Genomic DNA, 25920 nt, shown 5'->3' with positions numbered 1-25920 from the left:
TCATAGAATAGTGAAGTATAAAATGTGAAAAAATGTCATAGTATAGTAAGGCATAAAATGTCATATTATAGTAAGGCATAAAAATGTAAAAAAATGTCATAGTATAGTTAGGCATAAATTTGTCAAAAAACGTCATAGTATACTAAGGTATAAAAAGGTCAAAAAATTTCATAATATAGTAAGGCATAAAATGTCATATTATAGTAAGGCATAAATTTGTCAAAAAACGTCATAGTATAGTTAGGCATAAATTTGTCAAAAAACGTCATAGTATACTAAGGCATAAAAATGTCAAAAAACGTCATAGTATAGTAATCCATAAATTTGTCAAAAAACGTCATAGTACAATAAAACATAAAAATGTCAAAAAATGTCATAGTATAGTAAGGCATAAAATGTCATATTATAGTAAGGCATAAAAATGTCAAAAAAAGTCATAGTATAGTAAGGCATAAAAATGTCAAAAAATGTCATAGTAGAGTAAGGCATAAAATGTAATTTTATAGTAACGCATAAAAATGTCAAAAAATGTCATAGTATAGTTAGGCATAAATTTGTCAAAAAACGTCATAGTATACTAAGGTATAAAAAGGTCAAAAAATGTCATAGTATAGTAAGGCATAAAATGTCAAATTATAGTAAGACATAAAATTGTCAAAAAACGTCATAGTATACTAAGGCATAAAAATGTCAAAAAACATCAAAGTATAGTAAAGCATAAAATGTCAAAAAATGTCATAGTATAGTAGGACACAAAATTGTCAAAAAAACGTCATAGTATAGTAAGGCACAAAACGTCATAGTATAGTAATCCATAAATTTGTCAAAAAAAGCCATAGTACAATAAGACATAAAAATGTCAAAAAACGTCATAGTATAGTAAGGCATAATATGTCATATTATAGTAAGGCATAAAATGTCAAAAAACGTCATAGTATACTAAGGCATAAAAATGTCAAAAAACGTCAAAGTATAGTAAGGCATAAAATGTCATATTATAGTAAGGCATAAAATGTCATAGAATAGTGAAGCATAAAAACGTGAAAAAATGTCATAGTATATTAAGGCACAAAATGTCATAGTATAGTAAGGCATAAAAATGTCAAAAAACGTCATAGTATAGTAAGACACAAAATTGTCAAAAAAACGTCATAGTATAGTAAGGCACAAAACGTCATACTATAGTAATCCATAAATTTGTCAAAAAATGTCATAGTATAATAAGGCATAAAAATGTCAAAAAAAGTCATAGTATAGTAAGGCATAAAATGTCATATTATAGTAAGGCATAAAATGTCATAGAATACTGAAGCATAAATTTGTCAAAAAACGTCATAGTATAGTAAGGCATAAATTTATCAAAAATGTCATAGTATACTAAGGCATAAAAATGTCAAAAAACGTCAAAGTATAGTAAGGCATAAAATGTCATAGAATAGTGAAGCATAAAAACGTGAAAAAATGTCATAGTATATTAAGGCACAAAATGTCATAGTATAGTAAGGCATAAAAATGTCAAAAAACGTCATAGTATAGTAGGACACAAAATTGTCAAAAAAACGTCATAGTATAGTAAGGCACAAAACGTCATAGTATAGTAATCCATAGATTTGTCAAAAAACGCCATAGTATAGTAATCCATAGATTTGTCAAAAAACGCCATAGTACAATAAGACATAAAAATGTCAAAAAACGTCATAGTATAGTAAGGCATAATATGTCATATTATAGTAAGGCATAAAATGTCATAAAACGTCATAGTATAGTAAGGCATAAATTTGTCAAAAAACGTCATAGTATACTAAGGCATAAAAATGTCAAAAAACGTCAAAGTATAGTAAGGCATAAAATGTCATAGAATAGTGAAGCATAAAATGTGAAAAAAAGTCATAGTATAGTAAGCCATAAATTTATCAAAAAATGTCATAGTATAATAAGGCATAAAAATGTCAAAAAAAGTCATAGTATAGTAAGGCATAAAATGTCATATTATAGTAAGGCATAAAATGTCATAGAATACTGAAGCATAAATTTGTCAAAAAAACGTCATAGTATAGTAAGGCATAAATTTGTCAAAAACGTCATAGTATACTAAGGCATAAAAATGTCAAAAAACGTCAAAGTATAGTAAGGCATAAAATGTCATAGAATAGTGAAGCATAAAAACGTGAAAAAATGTCATAGTATATTAAGGCACAAAATGTCATAGTATAGTAAGGCATAAAAATGTCAAAAAACGTCATAGTATAGTAGGACACAAAATTGTCAAAAAACGTCAAGTATAGTAAGGCACAAAACGTCATAGTATAGTAATCCATAGATTTGTCAAAAAACGCCATAGTACAATAAGACATAAAAATGTCAAAAAACGTCATAGTATAGTAAGGCATAATATGTCATATTATAGTAAGGCATGAAATGTCATAAAACGTCATAGTGTAGTAAGGCATAAATTTGTCAAAAAACGTCATAGTATACTAAGGCATAAAAATGTCAAAAAACGTCAAAGTATAGTAAGGCATAAAATGTCATAGAATAGTGAAGCATAAAATGTGAAAAAAAGTCATAGTATATTAAGCCATAAATTTATCAAAAAATGTCATAGTATAATAAGGCATAAAAATGTCAAAAAAAGTCATAGTATAGTAAGGCATAAAATGTCATATTATAGTAAGGCATAAAATGTCATAGAATACTGAAGCATAAATTTGTCAAAAACGTCATAGTATACTAAGGCATAAAAATGTCAAAAAACGTCAAAGTATAGTTAGGCATAAAATGTCATAGAATAGTGAAGCATAAAAACGTGAAAAAATGTCATAGTATATTAAGGCATAAAACGTCATAGAATAGTAAGGCATAAAATTGTGAAAAAACATCATTGTATTGTAAGGCATAAAATGTCATAGTATAGCAAGGCATAAAAATGTCATAGTATAGTAAGGCATAAAAATGTCATAGTATAGTAAGGCAAAAATTTGTCAAACAATGTCATAGTATTTTGAGGCGTAAAATTGTCAGAAAACGTCATATTATACTAAGGTATAAAAAGGTCAAAAAACGTCATAGTATAGCAAGGCATAAAATGTCATAGTATAGTAAGGCATGAAAATGTCAAAAAACGTCATAATATAGTAATCCATAAATTTGTCAAAAAATGTCATAGTACAATAAAACATACAAATGTCAAAAAAACATCATAGTATTGTAAGGCATAAAATTGTCAAAAAACGTCATAGTATAGTAAGCCATAAATTTGTCAAAAAACGTCATAGTATAGTAAGCCCTAAATGTGTCAAAAAACGTCATAGTATACTGAGGCACAAAATTGTCAAAAAACGTCATAGTATAGTAAGGCATAAAATGTCATATTATAGTAAGGCATAAAAATGTAAAAAAAAACGTCATAGTATAGTAAGGCACAAAACGTCATAGTATAGAAATGAATAAATTTGTCAAAAATGTCATTGTACAATAAGACATAAAAATGTCAAAAAACGTCATAGTATAGTAAGGCATAAAATGTGATATTATAATAAGGGATAAAATGTCAAAAAACGTCAAAGTATAGTAAGCCATAAATTTGTCAAAAAACGTCATACTATAGTAAGGCATAAATTTGTCAAAAAACGTATAGTATAATAAAGCATAAAAATGTCAATAAACGTCAAATTATAGTAAGGCATAATATGTCATAGAATAGTGAAGCATAAAATGTGAAAAAAAGTCATAGTATAGTAAACCATAAATTTGTCAAAAAACGTCATAGTATATTAAGACATAAAATGTCATATTATAGTAAGGCATAACATGTCATGGTATAGTAATGCATAAAAATGTCAAAAAAAGTCATAGTATAGTAAGGCATAAAATGTCATAGTATAGCAAGGCATAAAAATGTAAAAAAAACGTTATAGTATAGTAAGGCATAAAAATGTGAAAAAACGTCCTAGTATAGTAAGGCATAAAAGGTCAAAAAACACAGAATTATAGTAATGCATAAAATGCCAAAAAACATCAAAGTATAGTAAGGCATAAAATGTCATAGTATAGTAAGGCATAAAAATATCAAAAAAACGTCACAATATAGTAAGTCATAAAATGTCATAATATAGTAAGGCATAAAAATGTAAAAAAAAGTCATAGTATAATAAGGCATGAAATGTAAAAAAAAAGTCATAGTATAGTAAGGCATAAAATGTCATAGTATAGCAAGGCATAAAAATGTCAAAAAACATTATAGTATAGTAAGGCCTAAAAATGTTAATAAACGTCATAGTATAGTAAGGCATAACATGTCATAGTATAGCAAGGCATAAAAATATCAAAAAATGTCATAGTATAGTAAGGCATAAATTTGTCAAAACACGTCATAGTATAGTAAGGCATAGAAATATCAAAAAACGTAATAATATAGTAAGGCATAAAATTGTCAAAAAAGGTCATAGTATCGTAAGGCATAAAAATATCATAGTATATTAAGGCATAAATTAGTCCAAAAATGTCATAGTATAGTAACGCATAAAAATATTAAAAAACGTCACAGTATAGTAAGGCATAAATTTGTCAAGAAACGTCATAGTATAGTAACGCATGAAAATATCAAAAAACGTCATAGTATAGTAAGCCATACATTTGTCAAAAACGTCATAGTATAGTAAGGCATAAAAATGTCAAAAAAATGTCATAGTATAATAAGGCATAAAATGTCATTGTATAGCAAGGCATAAGAATATCAAAAAACGTCATAGTACAGTAAGGCACAAAACATCATAGTACAGTAAGGCACAAAACATCATAGTATAGTAATGCATAAATTTGTCATAAAAATGTCATAGTATAGTAAGGCATAAATTTGCCAAAAAACGGCATGTTATAGTAATGCATAAAATGTCATAGGCATAAAAATGTCAAAAAACGTCATAGTATACCAAGGCATAAATTTGTCATAAAAATGTCATAGTATAGTAAGGCATATATTTTTCAAAAAATGTCACAGTATAGTAAGGCATAAACATATCAAAAAACGTCATTGTATATAGTAAGGCATAAAAATGTCAAAAAATGTCATAGTATAGTAAGGCATATATTTTTCAAAAAATGTCATAGTATAGTAAACCATAAATTTGTCAAAAATGTCATAGTATACTAAGGCATAAAAATGTCAAAAAACGTCAACCTATAGTAAAGCATAAAAGATCATAGTAAAGTAAATCAAAAAATTGTCAAAAATGTCATAGTATCGTAAGCCATAAAAATCTCATTACAGTAAGGTGTAAATTTGTCAAAAAACGTCATAGTATAATAACGCATAAAAATGTCAAAAAATGTCATAGTATAGTAACGCACAAAAATGTCAAAAAACGTCATAGTATAGTAAGGCATAAAAATGTTAAAAAACGTCATAGTATACTAAGGCACAAAACGTCATAGTATAGTAAACCATAAATTTGTCCAAAACGTCATAGTATAGTAACGCACAAAAATGTCAAATTATAATAAGGCATGAAATTTAGACACAGAAGCAGTCCAGGGTAGGGTTTGAACCCACAGCCTTCCATGTCTGAAGCGACAGGTCAAACCATTGTACTACCGTGCTGCCCTGTTAAGAGTATGGGAATCCATAATAACGTCATGGTATAGCAAGACTAGAAAAAACTCATTTTATATTAAGGCATAAAAACGTGGAAATATTGTTGGGCATAAACCATCATAGTATAGTAACATATCAAATCATCAAAAATTGTCATAGTATAGTAAGACACTAAATTGGACAAAGAAATAACCCAGGGTAGGGTTCAAACCGAGAACCTTCCAAGTCTTAGGCGACAGTTGGAACCACTGTACTACCACGCGTCTCCTTCACATGTTTAGAGTATGGGAACCCATAAAAAAGTCATCGTATAGTAAGACCAGAAAAAAATCATTTTATATTGAGGCTTAAAAAAATCATAATATTTTTAGGTATGAAACACCATAGTATATCAACATATTAAAATGTCAAAAAATGTCATAATATAGTAAAGTATAAAAATGCAATAAAACAGTGGCCTGGAGTGGCGCAGTTGGTTGAGCGGGCGCCCCATACATAGAGACAGTCCTCGCTGCAGTCAACCCTGGTTCGAATCCCGCATCGGACGGCCCTTTACTGCATGTCATTCCCCCTCTCTCTACCTACCCATTTCCTGTCTCTCTCTACTGTGCTATCAATAAAGGCATAAAAAGCCCCAAAAATGATTCTTTAAGAAAAAAATGTGATAAAACATCATAGTATAATAAGGAATAAAAATGTGATAAAACATCATCGTATAAGAAGGAATAAAAATGTCAAAGAATGTCATAGTATAGTAAGTCATTAAAATGTCAAAAAGCGTCATAGTGTAGTAAGGCAAAAAAAATGTGCAAAAACGTCATAGTAGAGTATGGTATAAAAATGTCAGAGTATACTAAGGCATAAAAATGTCAAAAAACATCATAGTATAGCAAGGCATAAAAATGTCAAAAAAACATCATACTAAAGTAAGGCATAAAAATGTAAAAAAATGTCATAGTATAGTAAGGCATGAAAATGTCAAAAAACGTCAAAGTAGAGTATGGTAAAAAAATGTCATAGTATAGCAAGGCATAAAAATGTCAAAAAAACATCATACTAAAGTAAGGCATAAAAATGTAAAAAAATGTCATAGTATACTAAGGCATAAAAATGTCAAAAAACATCATAGTATAGTAAGGCAAAAAAATGTAAAAAAATGTCATAGTATAGTTAGGCATAAAAATGTCAAAAAACATCATAGTATAGCAAGGCATAAAAATATCAAAAAATGTCATACTATAGTAAGGCCTAAAAATTTCAAAAAATGTCATAGTATACTAAGGCATAAAAATATCAAAAAATGTCATAGTATAGTAATGCATAAAAATGTCAAAAAACGTCATAGTAGAGTATTGCATAAAAATTTCATACTATAGTAAGGCATAAAAATGTGATAAAACATCATAGTATAGTATGGTATAAAAACGACAAAAAACGTCATAGTAGAGTATGGTATAAAAATGTCATAGTATAGTTAGGCATAAAAATGTCAAAAAACATCATAGTATAGCAAGCCATAAAAATGTCAAAAAACGTCATAGCATAGCAAGGCATGAAAATGTCAAAAAACATCATAGTTCATCAAGGAATGAAAATGTGATAAAACGTCATAGTATAGTAAGGCATGAAAATGTCAAAAAACGCCACAGTATAGTAAGGCAAAAACATCTCAAAAAACATCATCGTATAGTAAGGCATAAAAATGTCATAGTATAGTAAGGCATAAAAATATCAAAAAATGTCATAGTATAGTAATGCATAAAAATGTCAAAAAACGTCATAGTAGAGTATTGCATAAAAATGTCATACTATAGTAAGGCATAAAAATGTGATAAAACATCATACTATAGTAAGGTATAAAAACATCAAAAAATGTCATAGTAGAGTATGGTATAAAAATGTCATAGTATATTTAGGCATAAAAATGTCAAAAAACATCATAGTATAGTTAGGCATAAAAATGTCAAAGAACGTCATAGTATAGTAAGGCATAAAACGTCATAGTATAGCAAGGCATAAAAATGTCAAAAAACATCACAGTATAGCAATGCATAAAAATGTCAAAAAACATCATAGTATACTAAGGCATAAAAATATCAAAAAATGTCATAGTATAGTAATGCATAAAAATGTCAAAAAACGTCATAGTAGAGTATTGCATAAAAATTTCATACTATAGTAAGGCATAAAAATGTGATAAAACATCATACTATAGTATGGTATAAAAACGACAAAAAACGTCATAGTAGAGTATGGTATAAAAATGTCATAGTATAGTTAGGCATAAAAATGTCAAAAAACATCATAGTATAGCAAGCCATAAAAATGTCAAAAAACGTCATAGTATAGCAAGGCATGAAAATGTCAAAAAACATCATAGTTCATCAAGGAATGAAAATGTGATAAAACGTCATAGTATAGTAAGGCATGAAAATGTCAAAAAAACGCCACAGTATAGTAAGGCAAAAACATCTCAAAAAACATCATCGTATAGTAAGGCATAAAAATGTCATAGTATACTAAGGCATAAAAATATCAAAAAATGTCATAGTATACTAAGGCATAAAAATATCACAAAATGTTATAGTATAGTAATGCATAAAAATGTCAAAAAACGTCATAGTAGAGTATTGCATAAAAATTTCATACTATAGTAAGGCATAAAAATGTGATAAAACATCATACTATAGTAAGGTATAAAAACATCAAAAAATGTCATAGTAGAGTATGGTATAAAAATGTCATAGTATAGTTAGGCATAAAAATGTCAAAAAACATCATAGTATAGCAAGCCATAAAAATGTCAAAAAACGTCATAGCATAGCAAGGCATGAAAATGTCAAAAAACATCATAGTATAGTAATGCATAAAAATGTCAAAAAACGTCATAGTAGAGTATTGCATAAAAATGTCATACTATAGTAAGGCATAAAAATGTGATAAAACATCATACTATAGTAAGGTATAAAAACGTCAAAAAATGTCATAGTAGAGTATGGTATAAAAATGTCATAGTATATTTAGGCATAAAAATGTCAAAAAACATCATAGTATAGCAAGGCATAAATATATCAAAAAATGTCATAGTACAGTAAGGCCTAAAAATGTCAAAAAATGTCATAGTATAGTTAGGCATAAAAATGTCAAAGAACGTCATAGTATAGTAAGGCATAAAACGTCATAGTATAGCAAGGCATAAAAATGTCAAAAAACATCACAGTATAGCAAGGCATAAAAATGTCAAAAAACATCATAGTATACTAAGGCATAAAAATATCAAAAAATGTCATAGTATAGTAATGCATAAAAATGTCAAAAAACGTCATAGTAGAGTATTGCATTAAAATTTCATACTATAGTAAGGCATAAAAATATGATAAAACATCATACTATAGTATGGTATAAAAACAACAAAAAACGTCATAGTAGAGTATGGTATAAAAATGTCATAGTATAGTTAGGCATAAAAATGTCAAAAAACATCATAGTATAGCAAGCCATAAAAATGTCAAAAAACGTCATAGTATAGCAAGGCATGAAAATGTCAAAAAATGTCATAGTATAGTTAGGCATAAAAATGTCAAAAAACATCATAGTATAGCAAGCCATAAAAATGTCAAAAAACGTCATAGTATAGCAAGGCATGAAAATGTCAAAAAACGTCATAGTATAGTAATGCATAAAAATGTCAAAAAAACGTCATAGTATAGTAAGGCAAAAACATCTCAAAAAACATCATAGTATAGTAAGGCATAAAAATGTCATAGTATACTAAGGCATAAAAATATCAAAAAATGTCATAGTATACTAAGGCATAAAAATATCAAAAAAATGTCATAGTATAGTAATGCATAAAAATGTCAAAAAAACGTCATAGTAGAGTATTGCATAAAAATGTCATAGTATAGTTAGGCATAAAAATGTCAAAAAACATCATAGTATAGCAAGCCATAAAAATGTCAAAAAATGTCATAGTATAGTAAGGCATAAAAATATCAAAAAATGTCATAGTATAGTTAGGCATAAAAATGTCAAAAAACATCATAGTATAGCAAGCCATAAAAATGTCAAAAAACGTCATAGTATAGCAAGGCATGAAAATGTCAAAAAACGTCATAGTATAGTAATGCATAAAAATGTCAAAAAACGTCATAAGAGAGTATTGCATAAAAATTTCATACTATAGTAAGGCATAAAAATGTCAAAAAATGTCATAGTATAGTAAGGCATGAAAATGTCAAAAAAACGTCATAGTAGAGTATGGTATAAAAATGTCAAAAAACGTCATAGTAGAGTATGGTATAAAAATGTTAAAAAACATCATAGTAGAGTATGGTATAAAAATGTAATAGCATAGTAAGGCATAAAAATGTAAAAAAAAACGTCATAGTATAGTTAGGCATGAAAATGTCAAAAAACATCATAGTTCATCAAGAAATGAAAATGTGATAAAACGTCATAGTATAGTAAGGCATAAAAATGTAAAAAAGAAACGTGATAGTATAGCAAGGCATAAAATGTCAAAAAATTTCAAATTATACTAAGTCCTAAAATCTGGTCGCAGAAATACCGCAGGGCAGGGTTCAAACCCACAACCTTCCAAGTCTGAGGTGACAGTCCAAACCAATGTACTACCGTATTGCTCCATCACAAGTTTAGAGTATGTGAATCCATAAAAAAGTCATAGTATAGGAAGACCAAAAAAATAAATTTCACGTTAAAGCATAAAAGTGTCATGATATGGTTAGGAATAAAACATCATAGTATATAAGGTATAAAAATGTAAAAAAAATAATATAGTAAGGCATAAAAACGTCAAAAAAACGTCAAAAAAACATCATAGTATAGTAAGGTATAAAAATGTGATAAAACGTCATAATATAGTAAAGTATAAAAATGTGATAAAACGTCATAGCTTAGTAAGGCTTAAAAGTCAAAAAAACATCGTAGTATTGTAAGGCATAAAAGTGTAAAAAAATCATCATCATATAGTAAGGCATAAAACGTCATAGTATAGTAATGCGCCTAAAAAGTTATTGTATAGTAAGGCATAAAAAGTCCATACAAAAACCTACGCCCTTGGATTTTCAGCAGAATGTAACTTTATTTCAATCTCAAACGCTGTTATAGCAATTACACTTGTTAGGAAACATCAACAGAGTAATTTTTTCTTTTTAAACTTATTGTTTGTTTTTTTATAACAGCAAAACAGACCAAAACAAAACACAGAAAAAACACAGAAAAAAGCGAAACAGACAGGGTCATCATAGGTTAGGCAAAGTGTTTCACATTCATATAAGACAATATATATAGTAATTAAAAATAAAAAAGGTGGAGTGGTGCTATATTACAATGCATTAACAAGATGCATGTACTTTGGAGTCCTTTATTTCTTTTTGTGTCCTTTAAACACATTGTGGGTCCTCATGATCCATGACTTTAGTGGTATAGTAAAGGGGGGTGCATCTCAGCACAAAGGTAAGAAAACAAAGCCCATCTAACTTTGCAAATACACAATATAGACATATAACATTTTCATTTCTTCCAGTATTTTTCACATTTGTCAGTGGCATGTCTCAGGGAAAAAGTCAATCGCTGCATGATATAAATTTCCTGAACTATTCAGAGTGATTTTTTTAATTTGTGTCATTTAACCTTGTAGTGTTTAACCTCATTACAGCCCCATAATTTGAACGAACAGAGCCATGACCATACCAACAGGCCACCTATGCTGCAATTACAGTAATTACACTTTGAATAGGGCTACCAGTAAGTGCCAGTGTGAACATACGGTAAATGCAGAGAGTTTTGGCAGCAGTTACCAACCTCTTTGGGTTTTTGGCTGCTCGACACAGGCTGCATACAGTAGGTGTGAGCAGTTTAACTAAAGAGCGATTAGTTTTGCTTTCTCACACTCTTTGATTTCGATGCTTTTTAGAGGCCTGGATCCAGTTCTTCATGGGACAGAAGAAATACAAGAGAAAAATGTTGCTGTATTTTGGCTTCTTTCTTTCTGGATTGGGAACATTTTGATTATGGGACTTAAAGAGGATTTTATCAGCTGTTCTAGAAAACTTCAATGGTATTTGTTTGACATTTTGAGTGTGTTACTCACCCACTCTGTTCACATAGATTTGATATAGTTTCAGGTTTGAACTTGCCACAAACTCTTTGACTTGCATGTATACTGCAGGTGTGTTTGGTATCAATTGTGCAGATAATAATGTCTCCAGGGAGATCTGAAAAGGTCTATGGTGTATGCTATAAAATAGATGGTGGAAACAGTGGAGACAGAGTAATAAAAACACAATGATAAAAAAGGAATGTTTATGTGTAAATATGCATGTACATTTGCAGAGATTACCTAAATGTTAACAATTAATGCCGTGCATGTGTGTATAAGAGGAACTGTGTATCAGTAAGTCCATGTGTCTCTCCTGCAGGACCTGGTGGACTCGCTGCAGCAGCGTGTGGTCCTGCTGGTGGAGGAAAGCTCCCGGGACGCCGAGCTGCTGCAGCAGGTTGGCTCAGAGCTGCTGTTTCTGCAGAGTTCCGAGGTGAAGCTGGAGGGCCTGGTGGAGGAGCTGCACGCTGAGGCACAGTACAGAGCTGAGGTAGCAAAGAGCCTCCAGGCGGAGCTGCATGCTGAAACCCAGTGCAGGGCTGAACTGGCAGAGAGACTCCAGGAGGAGCTGCGCAGGTGGGCCCACAGAAGCTGTCATCTCATTCCTAACAAGGCACAGGAAATTTAGCCAGAGACAGTCAAGGATAAAAAACTCAAACTGAATTAATCCATCACTTTTATTTGACACGAAATTCTAAATGAATTAGCCACATGCTGCAGCTCTATACACTATTCTTCTGTTTTGCTGTTAGCAGTCAACAAATCAATGACACTTTGCACTAACAAACAGGAGAACAGGAAAACTACCAAGAGGGAGCAGAATGTTTTTTTTCTAGACATTCATTTTGTGTTCATTGTGTAACTTATATAATCAAACCTAGGTGTACCCTGCAGAGCACGCCCTAATAAACATTAGGACTACAGTATACATGACTGCATGCTACAACAAATCACCCCGCATCTCTAACCCTGAGGAGTTTGACAATAATGCACAAGATCTTTATCACAGGTTCCTGAATATAAAGAAATGAAATAAATGAAAATATGATTTAAACCACATTAAGCGAAAATAAAAGGGAAAAACTGGATGTTTTAACCTCCTTGTGTGGTCACCTCAGATTCACAGTTTAGTGTACATTAATAGTAATAACTGCACCTCAGCAGACAAGAAGCTATGGAGGAAATACCTGAAGAAAACGACTGTGGAAACCTGTCACTCTCCATGTTGTTCTTAGCCGTGTTGAACTGTTTCTGAGTCGATTTAAACACATTCCTCCATGTTTCACCCAGCTGTTAAAACTGAAGCAAATATAAAAACAAAACAGTAACGTTAAAGATAAGGCCGCAGACGTAGAAAAGAAACATTCAAATGAATAAAAGAGTCTGATTACCATCTGCAGCAAACCGGAGCCAAGTGAAGCTCTCACCCTCAGCTCAAACTGTTGTCTCAAGACTGAACAAAAACAGTTTGAACGTGTGATTTTTAAGTTGTCCGATCTGCTGACTTTAAATCCCTGCGGAGAGTCCAGAGAGTTGGCTTAGTGTCAGAATATGTTATCACGTTATAATTCAGGGAAACAGCAGCCGTACAGGAGGAGAAGATGAAAGAAAATTATTATCGAGGCCAACATAAAATACATTAATGCAACTGTGAAAATAAATCTCACTCACTCGTCTGTGAGGGCTGAACACAGAAATCCAGATTCATAGATACATCAGATGAAGAAACACCTGTAAAAACAATAAGAATGAGAAAAAGTACTTTGGTTAAGAGCAATCCAGGCACCAAACAGGCATTTATTACAGACTTATAAGACCTTAAATGAATTTTTCTTCTAATTTATTTTTACCATTGACTGTTTTTTACTTGTGAAAAATGAAATAGTACAGAAGCAGATTTTTTTTGTTTCGTTTTTGTGTTATTGTAAGGTGCTCATGTGGAAAACAGTGTGTGCCAAACAGTAAATCAAAGGTAAATTTTAATTACTTTTTGTGTGTATAGCAGCTTGTAAACCTGATGCTGACAACTCCATCTATATGTTAAGCTTATCTTTGTGTATCTGTCCTCAACAGTAAGACAGTGGAGGTGGAGGAGCTTCGAGACCTCAACAAAACTCTGACAGAGGATCTGAAGGATTCAAGCAGAGCTCATCAGAAGGAGGTGAGGGAAATAGACTCAGCTCTGCCTCAGTTTTTTTTATGTGGGTACCAAGACAACCTGAGGCCTCTCTGAAGTATTAAGAAACTCGAGAGGTTCTCTTTGTGTTTCAGCTTTCAGACAGGTAAGTCTCAGGCCTTTAGAGAGGCTGCAGCAGGACCCAACTGTGGGTTAGTTGAAGTCACCCTTGTTGTGATGCGCCAACAACTCTACTTAGCCAATCACGATGCACAGCACTGGCTGCACTTGTATTTAATATCAATATACATTAGTATAGTGTATCATGTATAGTGTATAGTGTAAAGTGTATCACTGAGTAGTATATTTAAAAATGCAGTAGATAAAAACTTGTAACTATGAACATTTTGATAAGGTTCCCACTAGACAGTAGAAAGAAAGTCTCATAAAAGAGTTTAAAAAAAGATAAAACTTTATTATCCATCAGAACACGACACAAGTGTGTTATCAGTATGACTTGAATGAAAACACATGGTAGATTTCTTTAGACAGAGGATCTATAGATAATTTTTTTTTCTGTACTTGTGTAATATTGGCTGATGACAGACAAATATACTATAAATCTTAATTCTGTAGCAGAATCTTTCAGTGTTTAATGTGACATAATAAATAAAAACACACAGTAGATTCCTTTTTACCAAATGATAGAAGACCTACAAAATAAAAGCATGCCAGAGTTGCTGTAAAATTTCAATGTCCATGTTCAGTGTGATGTGAAATGTAAACATTGAGAGATTCTGTAGTCATTGCTTTGACATTGTGAGCTGAGTTTGTGACATGAAGCTTCAAAGCCATCTGTTACTTGTGGCTGCAATCCCACTTTAGTCCAGCAGGTGTCAGGACCGGACACTTTATTCAGCAGCCTTTGCTCTTCTCTGAGTGAATGTTAAATAAATAGATAAGTAATGGAGTTTTAATGGTTTTACAATGAATCCCGAGTATTTCTCTTTGTCAAGCTTGAAGCCAAAACTCCTTCAGAAATAATGCAGCGCAGCATCAGCCGGCTGCCAGCTCCTACAATCTGAAGTGATGGATTAATGCCGCTCATGCTGTCTCAGGCTAATTTTGGTCAATGCGGCAGCGTGCCAGTTAAAAACAGTGAATTACAGCCCCACCGCTGGACTTTGAATAATTAATTTTATGAAACATAAAACCTCAAGGTTCAAATTTATGTACCGTGGCCAAATTTTAAAAACTACCACCACCCCAGAGAGAGCACACTAATTCAGATTTTGCTGGCATTAGGTTTGCATTAGTGTGTGTGCGGTCCGGGCATTAGTGAAACATTCTTCCACACTGTCAGGAATTTCTTTTTTATTTACACTTGGCCTCAAAGACTCCCTCCCTCACTGGCCTCTGCTTTAACTAGTCCATCACACGGTAAACAATCCAGGTCTACAATTATCTTTCCTGTGAGATCTGCACAAGTCCAGGAGAACAAAACAACAGACTGCAATGTCAGAGACAAACTTAATGAGAACATTTATTTGTGGTGGATCAAGCCTGTGAATTATTGTGAAAGTCATGGGAGTCAAAGATTAAGTCTGACTCCACTGCGTTTGCTCATCTTTCCAGATGACAGCAGTGAATCGTTTTTCTGATTTATATTTAAGCCCAGACAGACATCCACACCACAAATACCCTCATTATTTCCTGCTTTCTTGTTGTTGTCTCAATCACATCCTGGATTAAGACATAATAAAATTATGTTCTGTTGTTTTTTTGTTTTTTTTTTTAAAGGTGAGAGAACTGCAACAGGAGAATGAGGGAAGTCTGAGGAAACTACAGGAGACAGCAGAACAGTTTGAGTGGCTGTGTCAGCAGCAGCGCTACTGGATATGTTGTGTGAAGAGGTGGGTGTTTTCTCCCAGAACAAGGAAGCACATTACCTGATCAAAGGACATTAAACGCCTCTTTCTCAATCAGCCTCTTACTGTAGAAGATGGTATCCTGCATGAACACACTATAAATTTGTCTCTGATCTTTTCTCACTGGCTTGAAATGTGTGGAACGGAGTTGGAAAATGGTGCTGACGGGTATTTCCGTGCACCAATTAAACTTTACAAGTATAAAAAATAACAATCAGAGTCTGATGACAGCCGTTGAGTTGTTTGCTTATGTAGCCGCTGTCAGTCAAAGCTGATTAAACCACAACCACACAGTCCCTGATGACGTAGCCATGCTCAGCTCAGCTAGAGTTAGTTAAACACAAATACTATTTGAAACCAAGCTTTTAAGGTAAGTAGTGTTCAACTTCATCTGAAAGTGTTTATAGCTGTTCCAAATGGCCACATTACAAGACTGCCATTATAGAGAGGTGCGAGATGCAGTGAAGCACACAAACGGGACCTTTGGACAGTCTCTCAAAAAGTTACTTCATTGTTGAATCCAGCCAAAATGAAATGGGGTGACGGGGTTTCAGATGCTGTTTGATGATTATTATAAGCATTTCATTTCAAGCACACGGATGCCTTAAGTCCTAAAACCAAGACGCTAGCTCTAATCAGACTTTCAGCTGAAATGAATTGTGAACTGTTGTTCCATGTTGTTATGGGCCACGAATTGGGTTCACCTCTGTGGATAAATATTAGGTATCCCAGCTGCTAATCATCCATATCTGAGCTCTTTTGTACATGGTGCATTAAGACCATCTGAGTTTAACCTGCTGCATTATCAGAAATTATAGGGATGTAAATCCATGGCGCTGTTAAAACCTATTTCTGTAGATTCAAAGACTGTCTGTTGGAGGAGAGAGAAGCTCTGCTGCAGCAGGTCACCAGACTGCAAAAGAAAGCTGAGAAACTGAAGACGAGCTCCCATGATGACAATCCCACACAGAGCCTCCTCTGCCCTCTACAGGACACTGAGCACTGTGACAGGTAAGAAATAATGAACAAACAGGAAACAGCTATTGTCTGAATCCTAACAACAGGTGTCACGCCCAGACAATAGCACCAAATCTGTTTACATTATTTTGTAAATTCCGTCTTTTTTTAGACTACAACCCTGCAACATACTGTACCTGTGCAGTACACTTATCACATGAAATAAAGAAGAAAACCTTCTACTACATGTCCCATCACCTTGCTTGTTCCACTTCCTACACTTTCCAGTACAACATGAACCTACACAGCGTTTACATGTTTAACCTGCCTGTCTTTTTCAGCAGTATAACATCGTGGGATGCAGATGCAGTGGCTGACTTGGAGTGTGAGGTGGAGAAGTCAGACACGTTGTATGAGGAGCTCTTTAACCAGGTATTACCTTTACTTCTCAAAATGTCTTTACATTTCAGAGTGCACCAGTTCAGGCTGTTCAAATCTTGGGGTTCGGAAACACATGCAAACCTCAGGGGTGAAATATTAGAGATTCATTAGGAAGGTTTAATATTCATCTTGTTATGTTTACCAATCCCCAGAGGAGTTGTCGTGCTGGCAGGTCTTCCAGAAATTAGAGGTACGTCTTGGGCGTTCTCTGTCTGATGCAGACTGTTAAAAGTAAAGAAGATTTGAGGTTGTGATATTTTTCATTTTCCAATAATCTGCCTGTTGTTTTGTTGATTGTTTTATCTATAATATGTCAGGATGTTATACATCCCCACAGCTCAAGAAGATGTTTTCAAACTGATTGTTTTATTGGGAGAACAGTGCATAACCAATATATTCAGTGACAAAGAAAAGCATTAATTCATCTTGTTTGAGGAGTTAGAACCAGAAAATGGTTGTCACTTTTGCTAGGAAAATTACTTAAATTATTAGTTAATCATCAAAATAGTTGTTGATTAATTATCCATCAATCATAATAACTCATAATCAAATATCTATTGCATTTCTAACGTGAAAGTTCAAATGCTCACCAGCTCCCTGAATGAATGAACTTTAACAGGACCATTGCAGAAACCCGTATTTTAAGAGTGACCATGTCTGTATTAAAACATTTCTGGACTAGAGACAAGGACTGATCTCAGGATTGAAATAGAAGACATCCAAAAAACAGAGCTAATATTCATCTGGGCGCGACTGCCAGTCCCTACGGGAGTTGACATACAGCCAGAAACTCTGAAACTTCATGGGCACTGGAGTATCATCATTGTTTTTGTCTTTTAAAGGTTGCTTGAATGCAATGCTTTATGCAATCAATGGGTAACCGCAGAATGTTTTTGTAAAGAACCCCTTAAAAACTTCTTACAATGTGAACATTCACAGTATGTCCAAGACAGGACGCACAGGCCGGTCTTTGTTGGTGAAATTCAGATGCTTTATACACTCGTTCCTCCCACCTGACTTTTTGAAGAAGTATGGGAATGTCACACAAATTGCTACTGATCATGAACTTAGGTTTTTCCCTTGGTTGAATGCTGCTTGTTGAGAAAACTTAAACTTAGGTCAATTTTAGCCATTTGAACAAGAAACCAAAGCAGCTGTTTCTCTGGTACAGGGCTATTTTATCATCTTATCAGAAACAGGTACATATTGACTACAGTTGTCTTCAGTTCTTATTAGATTTTATAAGGAGTAACTTTCTTTACAGTGATTGACTCAGTGTTTTAAAACCTCTGGAGCAGAGACAACTGCAGCTCTCAAGGGTGAAATTTTAGAAATCCAAAACACAGAGCTAATATTCATGTGGGCACAGCTGCCAGCCCACTGTGGGCCTGTTCTGGTGCCAGGGTTGTCAAAACTGATCCTGCATGGGTACTGAAGTCTCATCAGTGTTTTTATTTTGTCTGTCTGCTGTGTATTATCACGAGGACATGCAAATCTATGAAGTATTCAGCCGAGTATGCAGAGAGGAGGAGCATGGACGATCAACTGTGCCACTGGAAGACATTGCAGTACCATCAAACGGCCACAAGAGGGCACAGGGGAAACCCATGGATTGGGGTCATAATTCATGGTTTTTAGTCATAACATTTTGAACAGACATTCATGGTTCACATTGACTTAAGTGATGCCCTGATCGATCAAAATAAGTTAGTTTGTCCGATTGTTTGGTTTATGATCAAATACCAGGAAAACTAATTAAACTCCCATCAGTCTAGGCTGTACTATGTGCTTATTAACAAATGGTTAATACACATGAAACAAAAGCACTGGTGAACATAAATATTATCTTTTAAATATCAGCACTGTCCACCTGTTTTATGTGCATTTTTCAATTTGAAAAAAATTTGAAACGTTGGGAATTTGAAAAAAGAAAAATTGCCTGAGGTGGAAAAATTGTTGTATTGACAAAAACAAAATGCAACACAGTGCAATAGACACAGACTTAGTGAATAAATCATTGCGCATGTGACCTAATTGTAATTGAAGAGACTGAAAATAGCAGCAGAAGAAAACATCTAATCTCCGAGGAGCAATAATGAGACTGTTAAATTCCTTGAATTGATACATGAAACAAAAACAAATGCCATATTTCCATCATGTTTTCTTCATTGTTTTTCACCATCTGGGGTTTGACTGTCGTTCTTTTAATTGCATCCTCTTGTTGCATCCACTTCTTCTGCAGTGGTTTTAATGGCAGCTGATGGTACAATAAGCACCAACAGCTGCTTATCTTGATGAAACCAACCCCTAATATTTGAATAACAGCAGTAGATGGAAATGTACATCAATTTGCATTTTGTTTTGCCAAATTTCTTAAAATTCTGTTATAGTTTGTGCCACATTTGGATGGAAACCTGTAAATATTATTGTGACCGTGTGTGTCACACTGAAAAAAAAAGAAAATCAAGGTATTTATCTGTGGAAATAGTGAAAAGCTAAAAATGTTGAATGAATATGTATGAATATGTGAATTATTTCCTGGCTATAACAAGAGCTTGTATATACTCGTATATTCTCTTTGTCCAGTCAAGTTGAAACATCATCTTTTCCAGCCTTACTTTTTTGGGAGCTATAATCCAGTGTGCAGACTCATACTTTTTTCTACACAAAGAACTTCTCATCTTATATAAACAGGCACTTTAAAGGAATACTCAAAGTCTTTAGGTAAACATAGAGGGACCCCAAAACGTGCCATGTGGAACTTCATACATATATTATTATTCTAAAGCTGAGGTTCATACTTACCAGCCTTTTCTTGTCTTTTAGAAAAGATCCTCTACCTTTTAGAGTAACAGTCTTTCAAATTCTTTGGACCAGAGACAAGTGAAAATCTCAGGGGTGAAATTCAAATTCAAAACACATAGATATTCATCTGAGGATGACTGCCAGCCCCCTGTGGACTTGTAGTGCTGCCAGAACATTCATAAAACTGATACTTCATGGGCACTGGAGCCTCATCAGTGTTTTATTTTTTCTGTCTGTCTGCTTTAAAAAAGTTAAAGGGCTTTGAGGAACTTTTGATTGCAAAGCCATTTTGCAATCAAACAGGAACCCCGCAATGCTCCACAAAAAACTCCTTTAGGAAGTGTTCACAAATCCTGACAGGACCTCAAACGCTTCATCCTCCTGGAGTATTTTTTTTAGTGAAGAACCCAAAAGGTGTTTGCTGGCTGCTGTGGGATTTTTTAAAAGCTCCCACATCGTCAGAGTGACAAGTTCAGTGTTTTTAAAATCTGTGGATAAGAGGAGATCTGACAGACAGAACATAAGGCTAATACTCGTGTGCGGATGACTGCCAGTCCCCAGTGGAGCTGTTGTGCTGCCAGAGCCTTCAGAGATTGCTGATACTTTCTGTGCACTGGAGTCACATCAGGCCTTTTCTCTGTCTGTCGGCTGCACATGGCTTCCTCCCAAACCGTCCAGGTCCTCTTCCAAAGCAGCAGAGCAATGACTAATAATGACTGGAGGGAGGTGATTGCCAATAGCCTCTGTGCTTCATTCCCCTCACCTCTCACGGGCTCTGCAGTGCATTTCTTGGGATAATTATTGTGATTGAGTGCAGATGATGCAGGGAGTTTTTTTTCTTTTTTTTTTTCAGTCGCTGCTGAGCTGAGAGAAGGGAGGAAAGTTAGCTGGAGGAGCAGGGACTGCCGGAGACATAAAGGAAACAGCCATGATAAAACACATTACTAGCTCTGACATGATTTATATAAATGGCAGATTCTCCGTGTGTAGACAGAAGATATGTTCTTAGATGACACGGAGCTAGAACGACGTTCAAAACTTTCAAGTTGTATATCAGTGAACTTCAGTTCAAATAACATTTGTGCAACTTCAATCAAAACTGTGCTGAATCTGGTGGGCAAATCTAAATGTTTGTAGGTTACATAAAAGTTTCAGCAGAATTTTCAATGAGTAGTATGGGTTGAAATCAATGACTGTATGGACTGATTTGAAAATTATCCCGGATATGAGCACCGCTATCTGCATAGTAGTGATCAGGTAGTGGAGCCACGGTATCGAGTTCCCGCTCATTAATCCACTCGACCTGATCGCCAGGATTAACAGCTGTCAATCATGATGTTACACTCTGTTTTTTAGCATCAAATATCTAATTAAAACCAAACTCATCAGAAAAATGAACACGAACATACGTCAGACTGATAATAACTAGATAAAATGACAGAAACCGTCTTTGGGAAAAATTTATTTCACATGTTCTTTGATTTGTTGGTTTGGCTCACCACTAATATGGAGAGGGCGGGGTTTATGACCAACACTGCAGCCAGCAGCCACCAGGGGGCGAATGAGATGTTTTGATTTCACGTTTAGGGAGCTGTCACGTCGTCCATCTTCACATACAGTCATTGGTTGAAATATGCAAGTGTGTATACGTATATAAAGTGGCATCAGTCAAGCCAACAATGGCTAATGTAGAAATAGATAATTATGTCCCGCAAAGCCACCATACTATAGCTAGATGTAAGGGACAGCCTCCACTGTGTACGAGGTCTTGATTGGTTAAGCAGCCAATCGCACATGAATCTGTTTTTTGGGCACAGGATTAGGAAGAACTAGTGTTGAATTAGTGTGTATTGCACAGCTGAGACAGCGTCAATTAGGACAGAAAATACAAAATAGACTCATTTTGCAGTTAATTTGATTCTGTTTAACTTCACTTTAATTAGCCCTCTCCTGACCGACCGCCGCGGGTTTGCAGGACAGAGAACAACGTGTTTTCTTTGTGTTAGAAACTGTGACGTCAACTGAAGGACCTTAATATGTGACCTCGATGTCCCCAAACACTTCTCCTCCAAATTTAGCTGAATTTTATCCCTGATATCTCAACATGCTCTGACCTTCAGATACTTACTGGGACATTTTTTCCTGAAGGCATTTTCTCACCCTGAGTTCCCCTTCTTGCACACACATTATGTTTATTGTCTTTGGTCATCTTCACTTACAGTTTATTTTTCTGTCCTCAGGCAGGGAGTCCTATCAACGGACACCAAAAACCTCCTTGAGGACAGAAGCCTGGAGCCTGGACTCATCCTTGTTTTCTCTTCCCACCTTCTGCAAACCAGAAGATAATGACTAGATGTTTATGTGTGTTGTTAGCTATGTGGAGTACTTCCCAGTCATTGTGTAAAAAACCTAACAATCCTGGAAAAACATACCTGTGAAACCAAAAATTCACTCTTTGTCTCCCATAATTGTTCACCTGTCTTGAAAAGAATCTGCGTTATGATATATGACTTCACTCACTATCACTGTACTATGTTCTCCTATATCCTCCTTTTACTGTGACACATGCACATCACATGTGCTGGATGTAGTCTGCTCACATTTTGCTGTAATTGTCCATTATTCAGACCTTGTAATAAACACCACTACCAAGAGCAAAAGCACCTGAGAATGTTCTTTTTTTGTTGTTCTGCCAGTGAGTCCTCGCCGGGGAACCAGCAGCTGGTGCACAGAGGAAACAACAAACGTGTTGTTAAGAGCAAAATGAAACTCTACATGTTGCTCCCACAATGAGAGTTTGCTGCATCTTGTCTCTGAAGATCAGAATGTTTCACTAATCACTTGGCTTTTCCTTGTCAGCAAACAATCTGAAAAGTACGTGAGGTAATATTAGCTCACACTAATGATGACGACTCTGAATATGTGAACCATATGATACGGACACGGTGTGAAGGCAAAAACAGGTTACACACAATGCAGATGTTTGATGCGTTTGACACTAAGTATTCAACAGTCAGCAAAAAGCAGCTCCTTTTTTTCAATACGTTATAGGAGCTATTTGTAAGTTTTTGCTATTGCTGCTTAGCCAATGTTAGCATTAACAGCTGTATACTTTCCAGTCTTGGCAAGAGCTTTGATGGGACGACCCAGTGGAAGAAGAGAAGTGACAGCAAAACAAGGAGACCTGATCTTGGCGAGTAAACGAAAGAAGTTTGATGCTGAACTCGCAACATTTTTTCTAGACTGGTAAACAGCTGTTAATACAAAACAAACCAAACAGCTCTTTTAACCAATAATTAACCAAAGTTTTCATGGCCTGTGCCTAATAACATGTGGTATGCAGAATACAAACGCCAGTCAGGTGTGCATTAGATCATTATGGGATGCATGAGATACATGAAATGAATTCAGCTTCTTTCTTTTTTTTTTTGAGTAAAACTTTTAAAGCAAATACTTTCCACTGACTCCTGTAAACAGTTTCCAGCCTGGGGATTAGTTGAGCATCTTAGTCATCTACCAAAAGACTGCATTTGATTATAACCTCTCCCCATGTGATAAATAGGGTGAACACCTAAATTAATCCTGGATATTAAGGTCAGAGTACGATGAAGCTGGATGAAGACTTTGCAGTAAACAGAAACGCAGTCTCTCTGCGTTCATTTACACTCCATGTCAGCTAGGTCGCATTTAATGAAAAACTGAGGATGAGGATTTAGAAATTTTATGGATCATAAACGTGCAAATAACTTCAAACAAGCTCAACAATAAAGATCCAGTGTTCAACGCTGTCAAAAGATTTAAACAAAGGAAACACATCCAATCCAGAATAATGAGATTTAGGACACATTTAGAGCAACACTTATTTCTGTTGGGTGTGAAACATGTGAGTAGTTCAGCGATTAAAAGTTAAACACTGGACAGGCTCTGGTGTGTATTGTTAGTGGCTTCACACACTTGCTTGGAATTAAGTTCAAGGACCAGAACCAGTAGACAATATTAGTTTGTTCTTTTTTTGGCGAGCACTAGTTCAAACAACTCAGCTCCAAAAGTAAAACATCCTTGATAAAACTGTTGGAGCATGAACACTTCCTGACATTTGCGCCAGTCCACGAAAACACAAATACAGGCAAGAACGCACATAGAGAACGACCTAGAGAGTTGGCAATATGTTGCATTAGCCTGGCGAGCTAAAAGGTCAGTAACGAAAGAAATGAAGCAATAATTTGGGTTGCTCCTTAAAAGACTCAAGTATTATCTGGGTCGTGGCCCAGCTCTGGGAAGTCTGTGCGGCCTTCGCCCCTGAAAGAGCACGAACGCCGCGGGAAAAAAATGTGTGCACGTACACGACGATTGCGTAAAAAGTCTGGGAAGGAGGTTGCAGGGTCAGAGGTAACCGAGGCGAGGTGCTGCTGTTCTCGGTCAGACGTGTCAGGCTGCAGGAAACCCGCCGTTACGTCTCGTCAGAAAGGTGTGGCCCCCAGATCTGCGGCAGCGTCCCTTGACCATGAGGGACATCGGTGGCAGCAGCGGCAGCAGTCTGCCCTCTGACTGCCAAGCGCCAAAAAAGGAGTCTGACCTAAATGGGCTGTGAATGGCAGAGGTGTAGCCAGAGATTAACAACGTGCGGCAGCTGGAAACAGGTCGCGTTTGCACACAATAAATACTGTTGCACCCTTCCATGCAGAACGAGACTCAGACGTTATAGGTGTTATTAATAGAACAATTATAGGCAGAGCAAGAATAGCATGTTTATGTCCGAACGTCGTCACAGCCAGGGAAAACACATTACAGATATTTAACACCAGGATATACCCATTAAAAAAAAAAGTGAGACTTGTTAAAATGGAGACCGGGAGACTCGTATTTCCACGTGTGACTTTTGTCTGTGTACTTGCTTGTACAAACACGGATTATCTGGTAAAAGCATGCACTGTACATAGCTTAAATGGATTATAAATAGCACCACATGGCTTTGGAAAAGGTTCAATTATCGTGCATAGAAAGCATTTTTTAAACATTTATGAGAGCTGGGTTCCGTTTCGAGAAATATCCCTCTGTCCTAAGCTCACAAAACAAACTCTGACCTGTTCAACAGACAGTTGTTTGCGGTTCGGGGCTTAAACTAAAGGACAAAACGTTAAGAGAATCATGGAGTCACGTCCTTTTCTCTCCTCGTGGAGACGAGTCTTCAATCTGACTGAGTTAAAAGCTGTTTACTCTGCTGTGTCCTCTGTGTATTCTGCTGTTTGGTTTCATCAGATTGATTACTATGGATGTTTTGGGACTTTTTTCTGGCGCTCGAGGGAAGCGGCGAACTGCTCAGCCGCATGCTAATGTAAAACAGAGCGGGATGATGCGGTTTTCCCTCTGACACTGTTTGGATGGGTATGTAAATGTTTAACAGTGGCGTGAGTAAACACACACAGGGGTTAGGTGTCGGGGGTTTTGAGGGGGGCCTTGTTTGGCCGCTGAGGATCTTAGCTGTTAACGCCCGCGCCGTGCACGGCGAGCGAGATCACGACACACAACTGCATGTAAACACAAAGCTACTCTTACCTTAAAGAAACACTGACATCACATATAGAGGAATCTTTGCCATAAACAAAACAAGGGAACAAGTGAAAATGCAAACCTGGCAGTGTGCTGAAGAGGGTGTTGTGCTTCTTTAGCACAGCACGGATTAGACATTTGCAGATGTGTTTGCTTTATTTCATTGGGGTTGTCTTTGCAGGAGCCCAGGTTCCCCACACATTACGACCACAAAGTTGTCACAAGGATACAGTGATATCTTACAGCTCAATTAAACCAGCAAAACATGATTAAAGTTTGAGTGAGTTTTCTGTGTCCTGCAGTGTTTTTCGGATTAGAAATGGGGATTAATGACAAGTCATTCACTGTCACTCAAGTTCGTGCTGGTAGTTACTTTCTGTTTTCTTTGTGGTGCATCTTTTAAAAG

The 25920-nt window shown here is 35.0% G+C and overlaps 1 protein-coding gene and 1 long non-coding RNA gene across 3 annotated transcripts in view; one reads left to right on the top strand and one right to left on the bottom strand.

The window, feature by feature from the left end:
• The window catches only part of LOC130173678 (centrosome-associated protein CEP250), a 38209-nt gene extending 15596 nt beyond the window's left edge, over positions 1–22613 (top strand). Inside the window, exons 3-8 of one of the 2 annotated variants that reach the window (XM_056383129.1) lie at positions 12037–12293; positions 13791–13878; positions 15634–15746; positions 16620–16772; positions 17063–17150; positions 22205–22613. In XM_056383129.1, the coding sequence (XP_056239104.1) occupies positions 12037–12293; positions 13791–13878; positions 15634–15746; positions 16620–16772; positions 17063–17150; positions 22205–22243 (738 nt within the window). In that variant the 3' untranslated portion in view covers positions 22244–22613. Of the gene's footprint in view, positions 1–12036; positions 12294–13790; positions 13879–15633; positions 15747–16619; positions 16773–17059; positions 17151–22204 lie in introns of both variants that reach the window. The other variant, XM_056383128.1, reaches the window with a different exon arrangement.
• Positions 12185–13239, bottom strand: LOC130173212 (uncharacterized). The gene is made up of 3 exons (XR_008828382.1): positions 13109–13239; positions 12905–13016; positions 12185–12322 (listed from the first exon to the last, which is right to left on the bottom strand). It is a non-coding gene; the product is annotated as an uncharacterized LOC130173212 (long non-coding RNA).
• Positions 22614–25920: the final 3307 nt, after the last annotated feature.

The sequence above is a fragment of the Seriola aureovittata genome, chromosome 8 (assembly GCF_021018895.1).
Source record: "Seriola aureovittata isolate HTS-2021-v1 ecotype China chromosome 8, ASM2101889v1, whole genome shotgun sequence".
In the NCBI taxonomy this organism is placed as follows: Eukaryota; Metazoa; Chordata; class Actinopteri; order Carangiformes; family Carangidae; genus Seriola; species Seriola aureovittata.
Note: the sequence above shows the minus strand (reverse complement) of the source record. Positions and strands in the feature narration are given on the sequence as shown.